This window comes from Cinclus cinclus, chromosome 22 (genome assembly GCF_963662255.1).
Source record: "Cinclus cinclus chromosome 22, bCinCin1.1, whole genome shotgun sequence".
In the NCBI taxonomy this organism is placed as follows: domain Eukaryota; kingdom Metazoa; phylum Chordata; class Aves; order Passeriformes; family Cinclidae; genus Cinclus; species Cinclus cinclus.
This window is the reverse complement of record NC_085067.1, coordinates 2,020,514-2,039,492: the sequence shown is the minus strand read 5'-3', so window position 1 is coordinate 2,039,492 and position 18,979 is coordinate 2,020,514. Positions and strand designations below refer to the sequence as shown.

At 43.4% G+C, this 18,979-nt stretch overlaps 1 protein-coding gene across 1 annotated transcript in view; it reads right to left on the bottom strand.

The window, feature by feature from the left end:
* BCAS3 (BCAS3 microtubule associated cell migration factor) overlaps positions 1–17,283 on the bottom strand; it is a 298,217-nt gene extending 280,934 nt beyond the window's left edge. Inside the window, exons 1-6 of the mRNA XM_062507332.1 lie at positions 17,119–17,283; positions 15,629–15,716; positions 12,932–12,986; positions 11,513–11,585; positions 10,630–10,736; positions 3,198–3,279 (exon numbers count right to left, since the gene is read on the bottom strand). Coding sequence (XP_062363316.1) covers positions 3,198–3,279; positions 10,630–10,736; positions 11,513–11,585; positions 12,932–12,986; positions 15,629–15,699 — 388 coding nt within the window. The 5' untranslated portion in view covers positions 15,700–15,716; positions 17,119–17,283. The remainder of the gene's footprint in view (positions 1–3,197; positions 3,280–10,629; positions 10,737–11,512; positions 11,586–12,931; positions 12,987–15,628; positions 15,717–17,118) is intronic.
* Between the last annotated feature and the right edge of the window lie 1,696 nt (positions 17,284–18,979).

Sequence of the window (18,979 nt, the reverse complement as noted above, 5' to 3'; positions counted from 1 at the left end):
AATTTATTTTCATAATGCTGAGATGTGGAAATAGGTTTTACAGACAAGCACTGATCTAAACTTTACCACACCAGCCTGTCACCCCTTTGAGCAGAGATTGCCACACACAGAGCTGCTCCTCTGGCTTTCTGAGTTTCCTGATTGATTTTTAAACTATGCAGCTCTACCTTGACAAATGGGACAGCACAAGGCAAAGCAGGTATTTGGCCAGGGGCTTGTAAAATGACCTGGGATAAGTAATAAATAATGGGAGATTGTAGCACTGACTTCCTTCAGAAAGCATCAATATTCTGATTTTGTAGGTGAAAGAATAACAAAGGTAACTGAAATAAATGTATCAGTGCCTCAGCACTGACAGAAAATCCAGCCCCCAGCACACCTGGAAACAACCCTAAACCCAGCCCAGCACCCACATCTGGAAGTGGAGAAGAGCCAGAGGTATGACAGCTCAGAATTCCTGTCCCTAAAACTGCCAGAGTCCAGACTGAGATGTTCTCATAGTCTAAATACGAGCTCTGCAAGCCCAAAATTCAGACCCAGTCTCCAAAAGGCCATGTCTATTGTACACTGCAGGGAATAATTAAAGCCCTGCCTGCTGAAGGCAGAGGCAGGCATGACCTGACCACAGAGAGGAGCTGATATTTGGGGGTTTAGCATTATTTGCAGAAATCCCTCCATTCTTCATGGCCATCTCCTCCAAGCTGCAGAGCAGGACATCAAAGTGATGCTGCAGACCTGGGCCAGCACAGGTTGGGTGGCTCAGACCTGGGCCAGCACAGGTTGGGAGGCTCAGACCTGGGCCAGCACAGGTTGGGTGGCTCAGACCTGGGCCAGCACAGGTTGGGAGGCTCAGACCTGGGCCAGCACAGGTTGGGTGGCTCAGACCTGGGCCAGCACAGGTTGGGAGGCTCAGACCTGGGCCAGCACAGGTTGGGAGGCTCAGACCTGGGCCAGCACAGGTTGGGAGGCTCAGAGCAGAGCTTGGGCCAGCACAGGTTGGGAGGCTCAGACCTGGGCCAGCACAGGTTGGGTGGCTCAGACCTGGGCCAGCACAGGTTGGGTGGCTCAGAGCAGAGCAGAGCTTGGCCAGCACAGGTTGGGTGGCTCAGACCTGGGCCAGCACAGGTTGGGAGGCTCAGAGCAGAGCAGAGCTTGGCCAGCACAGGTTGGGTGGCTCAGACCTGGGCCAGCACAGGTTGGGAGGCTCAGAGCAGAGCAGAGCTTGGCCAGCACAGGTTGGGTGGCTCAGACCTGGGCCAGCACAGGTTGGGAGGCTCAGAGCAGAGCAGAGCTTGGGCCAGCACAGGTTAGGAGGATCAGACGTGGGCCAGCACAGGTTGGGTGGCTCAGAGCAGAGCAGAGCTTGGGCCAGCACAGGTTGGGTGGCTCAGACCTGGGCCAGCACAGGTTGGGAGGCTCAGAGCAGAGCAGAGCTTGGCCAGCACAGGTTGGGTGGCTCAGACCTGGGCAGAGCTGCCAGTCCCAGCAGTCCCAAGAGCTGACCCAGCTCTTGAGCCAACAAACCTGCCCAGGATCCTGCTGCCAGCAGCACCCAGGAGCTGCTGGAGGAGATCCCCTGCATGAAATGTCCCCTCTGAAACAAGGCTTCATTATACCAGGAGGCACACCACGAGGCAGAGGATCTAACATCAAAGGGCTGCAGTTTTTAAATGAAATAGTTGACAAACTATTAAGTTCTGCTGCTGTAAAGTCACCAAGTTAAAGCCATGAGCTTTCCTTTCACACCTGGGAATGAGCTGCTTATCACCAGCTCAGATCTGTTTCTAGGAACATGCCAAATCCATCCACCAAGAGACTCCTATTTTCAATAATTCCCTTTTTACAGCTTTACAGTAAAACAGTGTTTGAGCCTGCTGATGGTAATCAGCTTCTCCTTTACAAATTCCTTTTATTTCGTTCAGAATCATTAGAGCTCATGAGTTAGTTATCTAAGGCCTCTTATTACAGCTTTACTTTTATCTGATTCCAGATACTGGTCAATGATACATTCATGTACTTTTAATCAAAGATTTATTTAAACCAAGCCATGTAAAAAGAGACCAAAACACGTTTTTAAAAGGTTTGGTTTAATTTAATATGAGCTAATTTGAATAGTTTTCTAATGTAACAACTATCATTGTCAGATGCTAAATATATGGAATTTAGGGGCAGAAAGATAGTAACTGCTTGAAGGAGTTCATGAGTGTGATTTACTTGATTGAAAAGTCAAAAACCTGCTTTAGCACCAGAAAAAAACAGAACTCCCAGGTTCTTCAAATAATTTACTTCATTTTCATTTCCATTTCCACTTCTCTTTCTCATTTTTTTTTTTTCCTTTGAGAGAGGAAGGGGCACAGACATCCATTATTCAATGACACACACAACAGCAGGAGAGCAGCTCGTTGGGAATTGTGCAGGGTTCCAGTAAATGGAATAAAACAACAACAAACTTGGGAAGCATTTTACTCTGAGTTAGTTTAACCTGTAATAGCCACACAGCCACACATACTTTGTACAGTCCTCTTCTCAGGAAATCACCAGAATAATATGTAATATGTCCATTAAACATTCTTCATTTACTTTCTTTGAAACACACAGAATCAGTACAATTTACTATGAATAATTTAAACAATAAGATTTTAGGCTGTGGTTTTTTGAGTTCATTAATTCATTTATAAAATATTACTAGAAACTCTAACCCAGCATAACCCCCAAAACAACTTGGTCATCCTAGAAATACATTCTTTTCATCCACAAAATAAAACAACCAATTTAATTTAGACCCAAACACTTATTTTCAGAAGTCAACAATTAGATTGGGTTTGGATGGAACACAGTAATTTTTTTAGAGGAATTTGCTTGTTTATGCACATTTGCTCAGATTTTGCAGCCAGTTCTTCTTGGGGTTAACTCAACTTTTGGCAGAATCCTGTTAAATTAAGCAGCTTGGTTTGGAATTTGATAAAATAGTATTTAAGCAGTGGCAGAGTGGAGCTGCACTCAAGGGATGATAAAATTTAAACCAGTAAAAGAGTCAAAGTGAGTAAAGTTAATGTAAAATAAAGAGAAATTGAACAAATCAGAAGACAGTGCCACTCCAAAAAACAAATTCTGTTGTCTGGTTAGTTTGACTGGAGTGGGAAAGAGCCTTTTTTGGAAGTTCTGCTGAGGGATGATGTATTTGAGTGTGTACTCACTGATCTGAGGGGCTGGGAGGATCCGAGCAGCTCGAACGGGGCCGTGGCGCACCGAGAACAGCTCCTGAGCTTCCCCACTGATCTGCAAACACCAGCACAAAAACTGAGTTATTCTTGCAGAAATACACATATTTAATAGCTAAGAAGGTAGGTGTAAAGGCATTGTAGGGAAGTATATTGGTAAGGCTCAGCCCAAGCAACCACTGCAATTTCTCTAATTGAAAGTATTTATTAGGAGTCTTGAATTAACTGGTCGTGACCACACAGGTGTTGGAAGAAGCAAGACTTGAAGCTGACTAAAATTCACAAAGATTCATCCCACATTTCACATTTTCTAAAGGAAAACACCAGCTAAACAGAGATCAATCCAGAGTGGCAACCATGGGTGGGAAAAATGGGAGAATTTCATATATTGGCTCATTTCAAACTCACCAGGTGTGAAAACCATGTTTAAAAATAGGTGGTCAAGCTACTTAAGCCTGTCACTGATGGCAATGTTGAAAAGATTAGACCAGAAGCAGTTCAGATGAATTTCCAGACTTCCTGTACTGGTCACTCAATGTATTTTCATAACTGCCTGGAAATGGATCCGATATGGAACGTCAAACTCCAGGAAAATGGCAAACCTTATGAAGCTCATTTCCAGCTAACCAGCAACTTAAAACAGATGTAATGAGCCTCAGAACACAGCCAAGGCTGGCATAAAGTTTTGCCAAACAAGCAGCTTACAATATCAGAAGAGAACATGATTTGGAATAAGGTTCTTAGGAATCAATAAACTATAAATTCAAGTGAACTTTTGGAAATGTCATTTTATGGTTGTTTCCATTTCTTTCTGCACTTCAGCTCACACGTCCAAAAAGTTAAAATACTGCTACTGTTTGAGCAGCAAATCCCAAGTACAGTACTCCAGGCACTCAGCTTACATCCACTCTTGCCTGGTTATTTATTATCACTGCTCTAGGTCATGGGGGACAATGAAACCCACCCCACGAAGCACAATAATAAATAAAATTACTTTAAAAATACCATTTACTACACAGCTAAGCTACCATTCTGCACACAGTATGGAGAACTACTGCTCTTTCCTGTTAAGCCTGGAATTACACACAAGCTACAAAAATGTGGGGAAATAACATTTTAAGCATTTTAGCCCAGCAGTTTATCAATTCAAATCACTGTTAATGACACCATCAGAAATCAACTCACTAAAGGTTTGCTGATGGCTTTTATGTGATCATGAGCTTGGAGTGCAGTGTGGGGGGAAAAAAAGCCTCTGGATGAAAACATCTGTATCCAGAAAAAACAGCTCAGGAAAATGTAGAGCACAGCTAAGCAGAAAATGAGGAAAATTAAAGAGGCACAGAATAATAAAGAGACTTTTAAAATTAAGACAGCAGCACGTTTTCTGTCCATTGGAACATAGCAGCTCTATGAAAAGGGAAAGGAGGAAATGGAAAAGCAGAAAAATAGAAGGTTTGGGAACTATTATTATTGGCAATTAAAATTTTTCCCCCAAATCATGAGAATTGCTGTTTCACACGTGTATGCATATCTCTGGCTAGGAATGAAAACAAGAGGGAAAGGAACCAGCACAACAAAGGTACAGAAGGAGTGATTCCCATAAAATATCCCAGCCCAGCTCAGACACCTCCTTCTCCTTTTTAACCCTGCCAGCACATCAGCCCCAACTCCAATCTACTTCAAAGTTCCAGTCCCCAAAGGAAGACACACTGAGAGGGCCAAACCTTCCAAACTCAGGTTCTGCTTTTAAATATCCTGAACTCCAGGAGAATGTTTATCCAGCCCGGGGTGCCAAGACCTGGTAGAGCTTAAACTTGAGACTTGCAAAGAAAAGCTTGAAATGTCCAAATACAAATGAAATTTATTTGTACTGAAGCATTTAACATGGAAATCCCAGCCCAGCTCTTCTCATGCATATAATGCAGTAACTTCTGAATAATTAAGATTCATTATTTAAATATAATTTATTATTTTATACTGGAGGGAAATTACAGAAAGTAATGTTAGATGGAGTAACAGAAGGCACAGGATCCAACAGTGACTAAGGTGACATTACAGGTATTTAGCCCTGTTTTGAGACCACTGTAGGTTAACAGGTCCTTTGCTCAGTCCCTGCAGCACTCTAAATCATGGAATGGCTTGGATTCAGCCTCTACAGCTCAAGTGCTGAGCATTTGCTGACTCATGGAAGCCAAAAAGGAGCAAATTTTAAGATACAGTCCCACTGGAAGTTTTGTCATGAAAATACAAGATGCCACCCAACCACCAGCATCTTGCTTATAAAGAAAATTCAAATTCTCTAACAGGAACAAAATAAAGTTTCTATAAAAAAAATCTGGATGTGACACTACAACAGTGCTCACATTTAAACACTACTATTTAATCTAGCATAGTTTCATAAAGTAACAGCTTTTCCAGGAGGTTTAAGCTGTGTGTCCTTAACTGTTCTGTGGAGACAGGGACTCATGGAAGACACTGCATGTTGTGTCTGCTATGAATTAGTAAGAGCTTGGTTGCTCCTTGGTTTGCTTGGCACTGAAAAATGCATTAGGGCTCCGAGTTCAAGATTATCTCTGAATCCCAATTAAGTTCTTTCACACACCACCACCACCAGAAGCTTCTGCTGTTTGCAGTCTTACAAAACCCTGAATTAACTGTGGTCAGTGCTCACACCCTTCATTTATCTGTGGATAAAACTTCATTGCTGAGCTCACCCAGATCCAACCTGCCTGCAAACACCTCCTTTAGAGGACAGAGATTGTGTGGCCTGATGTTCCTGTCACTCCACCCTCACCTCACTGCTCTTTCCCTGTGAATGGGACACTTCCCCCACTAGGAACTGGAGTAGGACAAGGAATTGCACACGGAGAGGACAACAGGTCAGCTGTGGGCTGGCAACTCCCAGCCAAAGGCTCCACATCCCATTACCAGTCCCTGGAGCTCCACAGTCTCATATGCACAGACAAAATATAAATAGAGCTCATGAATTGAAAACAGAGCTCTAAATTCTTCAAAAAGCACCTGTGAGAAGCGAGGTTGTGGCTGCCATTTTGGATTGGATCCAGCTAAGTAGCAAGTCCCCGTGGCAGCTCTCAGAGCTCTTAAAAGTTTTTCTTTCCCATTCCAAAAGCCAAGAATATTTCCAAACAGGTTTCAAGAATTGGATATTAAGCTGTAAAAGCAGCTTCAGGTACTCGTTGTAGGGAAGAGGGAATCCAAAATGACGGCTCCAAACTGGTCTGGTAGAACATCTCAGCTTTCCCAAAACCTGGGATCAACCTCAACTCCCAGACCTACAGGGAAGGCTGGAAGCAAAGGATTCAAATCCCCCCAAAAAATCTTCATTAAAGGAGGAAGAAGAATCTTCTCCTCCACTTAAGTCATCTTGAGCTACTGCTTAAAGCATGACAGCCCAGGAACCTGCAGCACTGGGTAATTTTTGACAGCATAGCTGTATTGTTTGGGGCACACCATTAAAAAAAGCTGAACAAAAGAAGTTTTGTTCACACCGAGCAGAAGTAATAGTTTCCAACCAGAGAAAATGGTTTTCACATGGTGAAAAAAAAAAAAAAAAAAAAAAAAGCCAAACACACACCAAAGTGAAACAAAATTGAGTTTGGAACTCAATGCTTGAACTACTGTGCAAATCTAGAAATGGAAACTGGGGAATGCGTGACATGAAAAGGGAATGAGCAGGAGGTTGTTTTTAAATATTCTGATGTATGTTTCAAACATGAAGATATCATGGTATGATGGTATGACAATAAGCAATTGAGAGATACCATCACCAAATATTGCTGCCTATGGGTTAAAGGCAACTTGCAGTCATGCTGCTGCTGAGAAAGTAAGGAAGGACTGGAAGAAAATGAACAAATTTTATCCCTTTAGTTTAGAATTTCACTCAGCTTTTCCATTCAAACCAGATCTCTGTAATTACCTAGAGATTGTAAGAATTTAGATGCTCAAGGACTGTTACTCAAGTGACTGGACTGAGGATGAAGTAGCACCTAGCACTTTAATTATGGCAGTGCTAATAACATCAAAAGTTTTATAAAACCACTTTTCTTGCACACTGGTGCCTCTTCAGCGTAAAAAAAAAAAAAAACCAAACCAAAGCCTCAGCAAATGATTTCCATAGATGATTTGCAAAGTCCTCAGAGACTTTTCAGGGTCACTAGGTCAGGTGATTACTCCATTTTTCTCAGTGGTACATGCAAGTGGTTCCCTCTAGAAAGAAGTCTGGACAGAGGAAGGATTGCAGCTTGGCATGTCATAAGTTTCTTTTTTAACTGCAGCAAGAACCATTACATTAAGATGACTTTTCTACTTCTGAAACTTCCAGCCTACAATGAAAAACAAACAAACAAAAAAAAAGCAGCCAACATGCATTCCCTGAACAGGAACATCTAGAACAGATACTCGGAAACCACATCAGGCAGAAACCAGTTCCAGTTGTCTCTGAAACATGAAACTGGGAGCAAGGAAAAAAAACAAATTCCAAACAAAACACAAAACTCCACTGCACCATTATCAAACAGGAACTCCTAGTGTATTCCCAGATTCCTCCCCACTTAGCCAGGAGTATTTTAAGCCCAGTTTTAACCTTCCCACCCCCACGTGAGAGCAGAGATCAAAGCCAAACCCTTTGGATGGACACCTTGTGCTGCACTCCCAAGGCCAGGCTTTCCCCCAAACACCACCCCAAGCACTTTGAAGCCACCCTAATGGTATCTCCCATTTTACAAATCACACTTTTGTAGTCCGGAGCTGTTCCTCCGAGGAGATGTTAATGTGAAAGCACTCTCAGCCTGCGGAGAGACACAGCACCGAGGTGTGGGCAAGGCCATGGAACACCATTAGCAGGAGTGTGGGCTTAGGAGCTGTCATAAACACTTCATAATCACTCACACACAACCCCTGCTGCCTGCAACACGTTATTAAGTGCTGAATAGAGGGCCAATTGTAGGAATAAAAAAAAGCACAATGCTACAGATAATGACTTTCCTGAGGAGATTTGCACATAAATGTCAGATTGTTGCTTTTGCAGATTAAGCTGGAGAATGCAAGGGTTGGTGGTTTTTTTTTTTCTTAGCTGGAATAATATTGCTTAATTACAAGCTAAATAGTTAGCAAGGAAGGTTTGTGTAATAGCAAAGGACACAAAAAAGTGTTGCCAAATAAGCTCTTAAATATTAAGTCAATCACATAACTGCCAGGTTTTGCTGTGCTCGGGCTAAGCAAGGGAGAAAATGCAAAGGAGAAGCAACAATGTGAAAAAATTCCTCCAGTTCATGTAATATCCCCTCCAGTTCATGTAAACCCACCCCAGTTCATGTAAAATCCCTTCCAGTTCATGTCAAACCACCTCCAGTTCATGTAAAAACTCCTCCAGTTCATGTCAAACTTCCTCCAGTTCATGTTCCATCCGAATTTGTTGGATATACAGATCCTGCTCTTATTTCAAATTGATGTTAAAGATCATTATTCTGTGAGAATATGCACTAACAGAGGAACTGTTCCAGCACTGACACTGGACAAAATGTCCAGGTCCAGGCTGCACCTCCCTGGCTGTGCTCTCAGAATTTCACAGAATATACAAATAAAAGGCTGGCAAAATAATGCAAAATCCCCACAGCTGACATTCTGAAGGTGGATGGTAAAATACTTCCACATTTGGCATTTTCTCCATTTCATTGCACTCCCCCTCCCCCATCCTTCTGCAAAAGTTCAACAACATTAAGAGAAATTGTCCTGCAACTTCATTTTTGTGACTTTTTTCTGAAACAGCAAATACTATCAAAAGCTAGGAATTATGAAGAAGTGAAATACATTAGGAAAAAAAAAATAAAAAAAACAACAAAAAGGACAACCCGGTTGTACAGTCCTACTAGAAATAAAGCAAAGTCAGGCATTCCATGGCTTAACTTGTGGCTCATTTGAACACAAGGAGGGGGGCAAAAAAAAAAAAAAATAAAAAAAAAAAAAAAAAAAAAAAAAAAAAACAGAGAAAGAGAAAGGAAAAAAATCCATCCACGGTAACACGTCTCCCTTTTTTAACATAAAACACACGTTCATTCGATAATCACATTCCAGCTGGATAAAACAGGGTGCTTTGTGAGCATGCGGTACTCAGGGTGTGTTAATTAATTCATTATTTGGTTGATGAGGTGATGCTGCCGCTCTTAGCTCGGTGTCCCAGCGCCACCGTGTGGGCGCTTTGTGTAACGCACCGCGAGAGGAAATCCCCCTATTTTGGCTGAAATGTTACCAAGTTTTAGTTCAAGTTCCTAAATTTCAATAAACAGTTACAAAACATTGACATTAAGAGAAGTGTATTAGGTCTCCTTCCATTTCTATTAAGCATTCCTTCAAAAGCAAAACCTCATCAGCTTTTTTATTTCCTCATTCCAGCTAATGAGATGCACTCAAGAGGGTAATAAGATGCAATAAAGAGGTGAAAAGCTCTACCACACCCACAAAACTCAATTTAACTGAACTTTTGCTGTAGAAATTACCATTATTTTCTAAGTTACTGGTATATAAACACATGTCCTACATAGCTAACCAAAGTGTTGTAAAATATACACGTTTCTTAAAAATTTATATCTTGTATTTTACAAAGGAAAAATAATAATAATATACTAATGTTATATTATATATATTGTATAATTATAATATAATATAATTATAATTAATATACTAATATTCTTGTATTTTACAAAGGAAAATAACTCCATCCTCTCTGCTTTATTCTGAAGGTTGAGGTGTTGTGAGCAGTTTGGGTTTTTTAAGTTCACAATTTTATGACCTACTGTATTCAGCTTTATTCTCTCATTTTGAGAAATTTGGGGGAAATTCCCCAAATGAAGACCACGTGCCACATAAACCACTCTGCAACACAAAGCAGGGGCAGGGATGACAGCATGAAATCAAACCCATATGCACACAGAGGCCTTCATAAAATTAAAATTGCAAATCATGTCCATGACAAACATGTGATTGTAAAATACCATTAATGCTGTCATACTTGAGTTCCTGGAAAAAACAAATCCTGTTGGTGTTTTTAAACCCTTGTTCCTTTCTGTTAAAAAACAAAACCTGGTGTTTTTTTGGTTTTTTTTGGGTGGGGAGGGCTATAAACTATTCCAGACTGGTAAACACTGCTCCCAGTTTGAGTCTGGAAATGGATTTAGCAGGAATAAAGGGTAAAAAGCCCTCCAAAATCTGCAGGTACATGAAGTGAAGTGTTTGAGCTGTGCTCAGGATTATCTGAAGATAAGCACATTACACACAACTCCTGATGGGAAGTGTTGGCTCTTTCCACTCCACTGGGAGAAATTCAAGGTAAAATATTAAAGTTCTGACACAGAAAAGGAGAAGGAAGGAGGAAGCTGAGCTCTGTACTCACAGGTATGCTCCACACCTGCATCCCATCACTGTATCCAATCAGCAGCAGCAACGGGGGCTCGTTCCCAGTGCTGTGGATTTCATGGAATTCCATATTCCTGGATGTATCTGAGTGAGATTTTACAGCAAAGCCATTATTAGACATCAGGATCAAGCTCTCAGCAACATGAGATGGTTTTTCCTCAACTGCTAGAACTAAAGAGCAACCAAAGTGCTCTGCATTGTCATGCTGGAACAATACTGAAATATATTCTTTCATGCAAACTCCCCTGTTAGAGCTTCACAAAGAGAAAAACTTTAAAATTTAAAATGATGGAGAAAACTTTTCTGGATAACAACACGGTCTAAGAGAAAATGGTGATTGATTCCCCATTCAGACCTGAGCTTTTCCACCTGTTTATCCCTGCTCCCTTTTTTTTAAAGGAAGGTTAGGGATGGAATGAGAGAGCACCTGAATCAGGGTTATTGGAACTAGAAATTACCTCTGATCTCTACGTGGCTTTATGGCCATCTTTGGCCAGTTAAGGTTTTTTTGCTTGTAGGTTTGTTTTTCTTTTATTTTTTAAAAATCTCAGGTATTCCCTTTTTAGGTTCATATAACAGAACTCTTTAGAATATTCTTTAGAATCCTAGATGCTGTGTTTCAATTTATTTTATACAGTCTGCTCTGACTGGGCCTGAAAACATTCTCTTTCTGTCTCTGATGCTTCCATGCTTTCAGTGAGCTTTGTTCATTCTCTCATGGTTGAAAATGTCATTTAAGAGGGGTTTTACTCAAGAAAATCACAATCTTTATGATTATTCTACTACAGAGAAAGCTGACTGGAATTACTGCACATGCACCCACAACTCACAAGAACAAGTGAGAGAAAATGAAGCCATACCATTTAAATCTGCATTTTCAAATCTGACCCAGACGATTTTCTCTTTTTCTTCTGGTGGGGTTCCACTGTAGGCCTGAACAAAAAGCAAAAGGGTTGAAATAAGGAACATGAACAGTGTTTTTTCTCCCCCTGTAAGAAGGAACTTAATTAAAAACCATAAACATGATTCATGGAGCTTATTGTCACCAGTACTCAACATAACCATGCTGAGCATCACTCACTGATGGAGGAATGACAAAATATTTATAACAATCAATCTTCTGGGGCAGGTAAGAAATGCCACGTGTCTTAGAGTGAGTTAATAAAATTAAACACTGTGGCTTCCACAATCTTTAACTTCAGCAGTGTTGGAGGTTCTCACCTGAGGTGTTTTATCATTAAAATTCTCTTTAATTCACTTAAAAGCTGTGCAAGCCAGACTGAGGAAAGAAAGAGACCTTTACTCCACAGTTTATATTACTGACACCTTTCAGTTGTTTGTGACAACTTTAATACAGCCATTTAAAAGAGAATAAACTGCAATTCCAGCAGAACAGATCCATGTTTCAGTCCTGTGTTCTACAGATTCCCATAAAAAGATGAGATACAAAAAGAAATTGTGGAGTGAGACTTGCAGTGTTTCCAAATTGGAGGTTTTACAGTCCTCAGGAGAAGCTGTGGTAGCAGGAACGTGAGCAGCAGCAGAAATGCCATCACTTCCAAATGAATTATAACAAAATACTGAGCACTATTTGGGATTAAATATGAACACGTCTTGTATAATCACTTTATACATGCCAGAAAAGCAGTAACATGAACTAAAAATACAAATGTGAAAAATAAGTGTGGGGTTTGCTTCTCAAAACAAATCACATTCCACACTTCCAAGGCAAACTGATTTGTCAAATAAAACACAGACTGTGTCCTTTAACCAGAGAGGGGGAATGGGAGGCTGTGGATTGCAGCAGTCTCTTAACTGAAACTTTAAATATGTTAAATTTAACCCTGAGTTCAAAATGCATTTCATAAATTGATATTACTGAGGGAATTGTTTTTGTATTATCAGGGAATAAATGCACTGGGAATTCCTAAGAGGAAATTCCTGAGGAAACAAGACACTGAGTAACCAAGATAATCCTTGGAATCAGAATCAGGATCATTTCCTGAAGATACAGTCAGTGTTCCCCCACCATGGACTACAGCTTTCCCAAAGAGTAAAACAAAATTAGTTCCCTTCTGCTACTGGGAGGCCCACGGGCAACCAGGAAGGGACCATTCCAGTGCCATATTTATTATATATAAATATATTAAAATATATAAATATCATTTATTTATTTGCTTATTAGATTAAATAATAAATTTATAAAACAGAGTGAGGATTCCTGACACTGCTTTTTGTGCACTGAAAAAAAGAAGTAGTTTTAAAGATTCACACCCTACCTGTGGCACAACATCTTGGAGGAAGGTAACAACACTTTCCATGTACGACTGTTCCCTGGAAAAAAAGGAGAATTTTAGCAAAAGGAGTTCAGAAATGGTCATGAATATATTAATTTAACTCAGCAAAAGGAAGCATGGGCAACCTTCAGCACGTAGGAGAGTGCTAAGCATGCAATGCAGGCACTTAATTTTACTGCCAAATTCTGATAATATAAATTGTGACCTGTAGGAGTGAAAGCACTAAGTAAGAGTAATAAAAGTCTGTGAAAAAGCCAAGTGGTACCTGCTGATGGAGTAACTGCTTGGGGGGAAAGCATAAAATCTAAATTCAAGGAATAAGCCATGCTCTCCACATCAGAGGGGCCTGAAGTGGTACAGGGATTTGGAAATGATTCCTCAGGATTTTCTCTACTTGATTAGGCTCCTACAACATGAAAATGAGGATTCAAACCACGACTGGAGCTCTCCTGGTGGCACAAACAAACTTCCAGAGCTCCTGTGCACGATGGACAATGCTGCAGTACAATGGCAGTGCTCAGGGGCAGGGGAGGGAACAAAACCCTCCCTAATATTTTCAGGTAAGATTTGATAGCTTGGGAAGCTTTACTCTTTGGAATTTCACCAGCAGCATCGACTGGGGGTGGTTTATAGTGCAGGGTACATTTGCTGGGGCAGATTTGAAGAAATGCTTTGAGTAGCCTGTCCCTGCAGGAGCAGTGAGCCCCCGGTGTAACTGCTGAGTAACCACAGCGTGGGCTGAGAGCAGCACACAGATGGTGCTGGAACAGGGCACAAAGTTGGTGCTTTGTGCCATGAGGAACACTTGAGACACGCTGGCAACAAGAGCTACCTTCAGAAAGTCTGAGATTATTTAAGAAAAGCTTTGGGGTTTGCTTTAGGCAACAGCTCTGAAATTAACTTCTATGCTGTCGCAATTTTTCCTGTGCTAACTCAAGATTTCTCATAGCAACAAAAGAGAACTGTAAATTAGGAACTCTGGATAGGCAGAAGTGCTTTTTTTCTGAAGCTGTGTGAGATTGTTTTAATGAAAAGAGGAGTGTTCAGCACCAAAAAATGAAGCAGTCCAGAGAATTTAGAACTATACAGAAGATACTTGAACCCAAATGATGCAACAGAGAGAAATCTAAAATATGAAGATTTACATTGCAGAAAGCCTAGTCCAGCCCATGACCAAACCAGCAATGCCAGGATTTCTGCATCCCAGATTGTCCCACTCAGCTTTAGGCTGAGGCTTTACAAATGAGCTGTGGTTTCTTCTGTGCTGATTCCTCTCTGATTTATGTAGGTCACCCAAGCTGCCTCTGCACACCTGTATGCAAATGCCTGGCCACAGGTAGAGTATTAAACACAGTGTCTGAAACTGTCCTGGGAATGCCAACCAGCCAGAGTCATGCTGCCTTCATGGCTCAGCTCATGGAATACACTTTTCTCCCCTCTCCCCAAGTACATCTGATGTTTGGGAGGTGTTTTATTCAGAGTGTGTGCTCTTAAATCTCTCCTGAAGTTGAAAAAATTCCAGGGAGATGTCTTTAAAGTGGTTAAAAAAAAAAAAACAACCCACATAAAAAAGCCCAATCTTCCTTTAATAATGATGTAGAAACTTAACATGAGCAGCAGAATGCTGCTGAGTGCTCAGCACACACAGATTCATTTTTGAGGCACGAACAGATACCTCAAGAACAAAACACCATGTTTAAAAAAAGAACAGATAATCACCTTCAGAACAGATCATCAACTTCTTACAGTGTTTTTCTATTATAACACTTTTAAAGCACATTTTGAAAATCGTGTTACAGAGAAGAAATGCATTTGTTGAGGAATTCTGCCACATTAAAAAAATGGCTGCAAGACAAAGCTCTAACACAACTTTTTGTGCTACAACAATTAGTTTCTTGTGCTCTTCAATAAAAATGAAGTGAATCTTATTTCTGGACGTACACAGTTATCTCCAAGGGCACAGTAACACCCCCTGAAGTGGACATTTCCATACAGTGCCATTTTGTAGCAGAACAAGCATCCCAAGGAAAAAGAAAAATTGCTACAAAACTCCTTTAACAGACAAAGAAAAGACCATAAAACCTCCAGGCTGTCTTACAGCCAAAAAGCTCTTTTGCCATGAAAGCATCCCCATGTGAACACAGTGAAAATCAGGATGCCCAGGCACAAAAAGTGGCTGTCAGGTGCTCTGACCAGAAGGATGGAGCTTCTTCCTTTTTTCTTGGTTTTGTTCTTTTAAGTAAAATAATTTCTCCTTCCTGGAAGACTTTAGTGACAGGCTTTGTATGGTTTAATATTTCCACTCCTGGCACAAGGTGTTGTTGAAAAGAACAGCAAGAAAGGATCACATGTAGCACATCCCTCTGGCCTAAGGAAGAAGTTGGCATCACTTTTCTACATTTCAATGTTTGTACAGCAAAATGGTGCAAACAAGAACAAAACTTTGCAGTAATTAGCATTTAAATATACAGCTTTGATATGCAATTGCAAAGGATCCCATTTAGGGAGACAAATGCCATGTGTTGACTTTATTGGACAACGCTCAACGCAACAAAACTGCAGCGTCAACACAAGCTGGCTTTGGGGGGGGGAAAAAAAACCAAACCAGCTCAGGTTGGGTTCTTCCACAAGAAAATCAAACCCTTTTCAGCAAGGGCTGTTCTTCTAGAAGGTTCTTACGTGGCAGCTTGAGGGCGAACCACCACTCCTCCAGTGCAGCGACTGGGGCGGCGCGGGGACTCTGTCGCCATCGTTCCTGGGCACACACCTGCAACGAACACAAAAAATTTTTTACTCAAATTTCCACAGGATTATTTCTTACACAGGTTCTTGTTGGTGTATTCTTCAAGGTGGTAAGAGAGAAACTTGGCGTACACAGACCTGTAGAGCTCTTTACAGCACTTTTGTTAATGAAAGACAATCACGCACCAAGCGGGCAACTTCTTCAATCACTACAGCTCCTGGAATGTTTGTGAAAACAACATAACTAACCCCAAAGACCTGCATGATAAAGTGCAAAGTTATCTCACACTGTGCTAGGTGATCTTTAAGGAGCTCCCCAACCCAAACGTTTCATTCTATGATTCCATGATTAAAGATAGTGGTACAGGTATGCAGTTGTCATCACCATTACACAAACCCACTATTTACTAGTGGGCTGCTGTCTTGGAAAATAATTATATAAAAATAATGTGCAATCACAATTGCAGTGTACTGTACTCCTGCAAATATGGGTTACACTGCAGCTCACACATTCTACTGATTTATGTCAGCTCTTTGCGGTATTCCCAAACTTTCCTTCACACTTCTGTTCTCCGGGGGGAAAATTCTGTGTAACATTCCTAAAGGCAGAAAGCACCTGAGGAGCACCACAGATCTTCAGAGAACCCCCTCAGCTGCTCTGTTGTGTCCCCCCACCTCAAACCACTTCATAAAGTAAAAGAAAAAGCCAAATCTCCAACGTGTGTCAGTTATCAGCATCATTTCACATCGGGCCAGACTTTGTAAGGGCCAGCTCATTAAGGGAGGCAAGATAACCACTTAGAAATTAGTAGCAAAATAGTAATTAGTAACAAAACGTTCAGCAACACAACAGCAGCCTGACACACACGCCGAGGAACCTTGAACGGCCAAGTGTTACGGCAAGGATGAAATCACCGCACGGACACCTGCGCCTGCCGTGCCTTGAGTGCCAACACCTTGTGCCGCCCCACCCTGAGGGGAAGGGAGCACCGGGACAGATTCCAGCTCCTGGTCCGGGCCTGGGCACAGCCGCGCCTCAGCTCGGGGCACCTGAGGAGCCGCAGGACCTGAGGGGACCGCCCGACCCCTCAGGAGCCCGACAGCGGCCGGGCCGGCCTGGGCACCCTCCGCCGCCGCTATTGAGCAACTCCACACCCAAACACCGCGACCTGCCCGGCCTCTCTCCCGCCGCCGCCCGCTGAGCGGGGCCGCGGCCTCCCGGAGCGCGCCCATCCCGCCGGCCGCCCCTCACTTTATGCGCCGGCAGCTGCCGGGGGTCTCCCAGGCCTCACCGGCGGGCCTGCCCTGCCCGCCTTTCGCCGCCCCCCGCCCCGGCCGCTGCCCGGCCTGGCCTGGTCTCCCCGCGGGACCGCTCCCAGCCGCCGCAGCGCTGCCCCGAGCGCGCCCCCGGTGCGGGCCGCCCTCACCTGCCGGGCTCCCGGCGCCACTGACACTGTTTGGGACCCCCGGGCAATGACACCAAGCGCACCGTGCCCGCAGCCAATCGCGGCGCGCACAGGGCGGGCCGCGCCTCGCTCTCAGCCAATCGTCGACAGCGCTGCCCGGCGGTGGGCGGGGCGCGGCGGGACGCGGCCGGGGCGGCGAAAGGCGGGCGGCGCTGCCCCCCCCGGCGCGCGCCCCGCGGCTTTGTTTACATCGGGGATCTCGCGAGAGCCGCCGCGCGCCGGGGCCGGCCCCGCGCACGTGGGGTAGGGAGGGGAGGGGGAGGCGGGACCGGAATGGGCGGGGAGGGGCGTGGTCTGCCGTGCGATGTGACGTCACTGGAGGGTGTGGCCTGATGGGAGGGGCCGTAAGGAGCTGTGAGGGGCCGTGAGGGACAGCGAGGGGCGGTGGGCGGCCATGAGGGGCTATGGGGGGCCGTGAGGGGCCATAAGGAGAAGTGAGGGGCCATGAGGGGCCGTGAGTGACTGGACACAGGGAACGGCTTCACAGTGCCAGAGGGCGGATTTTGATTATCCCTGTGAGGGTGGGCAGGCCCTGGCAGCTGTCGGTGCCCCTGGATCCATGGAAGTGTCCAAGGCCAGCTTGGACTGGCTTGGAGCCGTCTGGGACACTGGATGGTGTCCCTACCCGTGGGTGACATTTAAGTTTTCCTCCAGCCCAGCCCAGCCCAGCGTGTGATTTATGTTTACAGGTGTCCAGCGCTGCCCGGATCCCGCAGGGTGACACATGGGGCCCTGGCTCAGGTTTCCAGACAGTGGCACCAGGTCAGGAGGGTCACCTGCTCCGGGAATGCACCTGACTTCTGGGACAACATCATCATCCACATACCAAACGAATGAAACAGTGACTGAAGAGTAACCCAGCGAACACGAAGTGCCCACGAGCAGGTTTGCACAGATCGGAGCTTTATTTCGCAAGAAAAAGTTGTAACTCGGGTTTGATCTTGCCAAAGGAGCCCCTGTTAACTTATCAAGTGTAAATTCCCTGTCTTAGCTTTGAATATTAATTTCAGAGAAGTCAAATGATAGAAGAGGTGGGCAAAGTATACCCAGGAATAAACTGCTGTCAGTTTCCGTCAGCGGGGAAGTTTCTGTCCAGTACAGAGGAGCTCTGTTTAATTCTGACCATCATCCAGCAGCTTCCCCAGGAAAAATGGTAGGGTTAGGTTAACTTATTATGAGTAAAAAAATAAAAAAAGCCAAAAAGTGGAGAAGCCCACGTGTACAACTGCTTGAGGAAACATCAGTGAGGCTCACATTCTACAACATAATTTCATGGAAACTTAAATTTTGTTTCAGTGTAAAGCAAAACGCTTGGGAAATTCAGTACAATCTTTTTTTTCTTTTGCATATTTCCCTCATAAGGTAGCAATAGAGTCATCTAACCAAGGTGCTACACTCACTCTTTAGAAGGTTCAATGCAAATTAATTGAAAACAGGTAATTATTACCTTAGTTTGTTGCAAAGGTTGTTGCCAGGCAGTTGCCACACACAGCTGTGGCCTCTGCAGCCTTTCCTCCCCATCTGGGGTAGAATTTCAACATCACAGCAAAACTTTATGAACTGAAGTTACTTCCCACATCCACAGAAATAAATCCTTGCATGATCCAGTTTGGACAGGCTGTTTTCTTTCACCTCCTAAGGCAGTGCTGTGTTCCCAGCATGGATGAAAGGAAACATTTTCAGGAATAAAATCCCCTGGGATTTCTGTAACCATGGAAACACATATAGATAGCAGGCCTGGTTCCAGCCCCTGTTTTATTGTTCCAGCAGTAAAGAACTGGGTTCTATAAATAACCATCCTGGCCCCTGGAATAAAGTACTG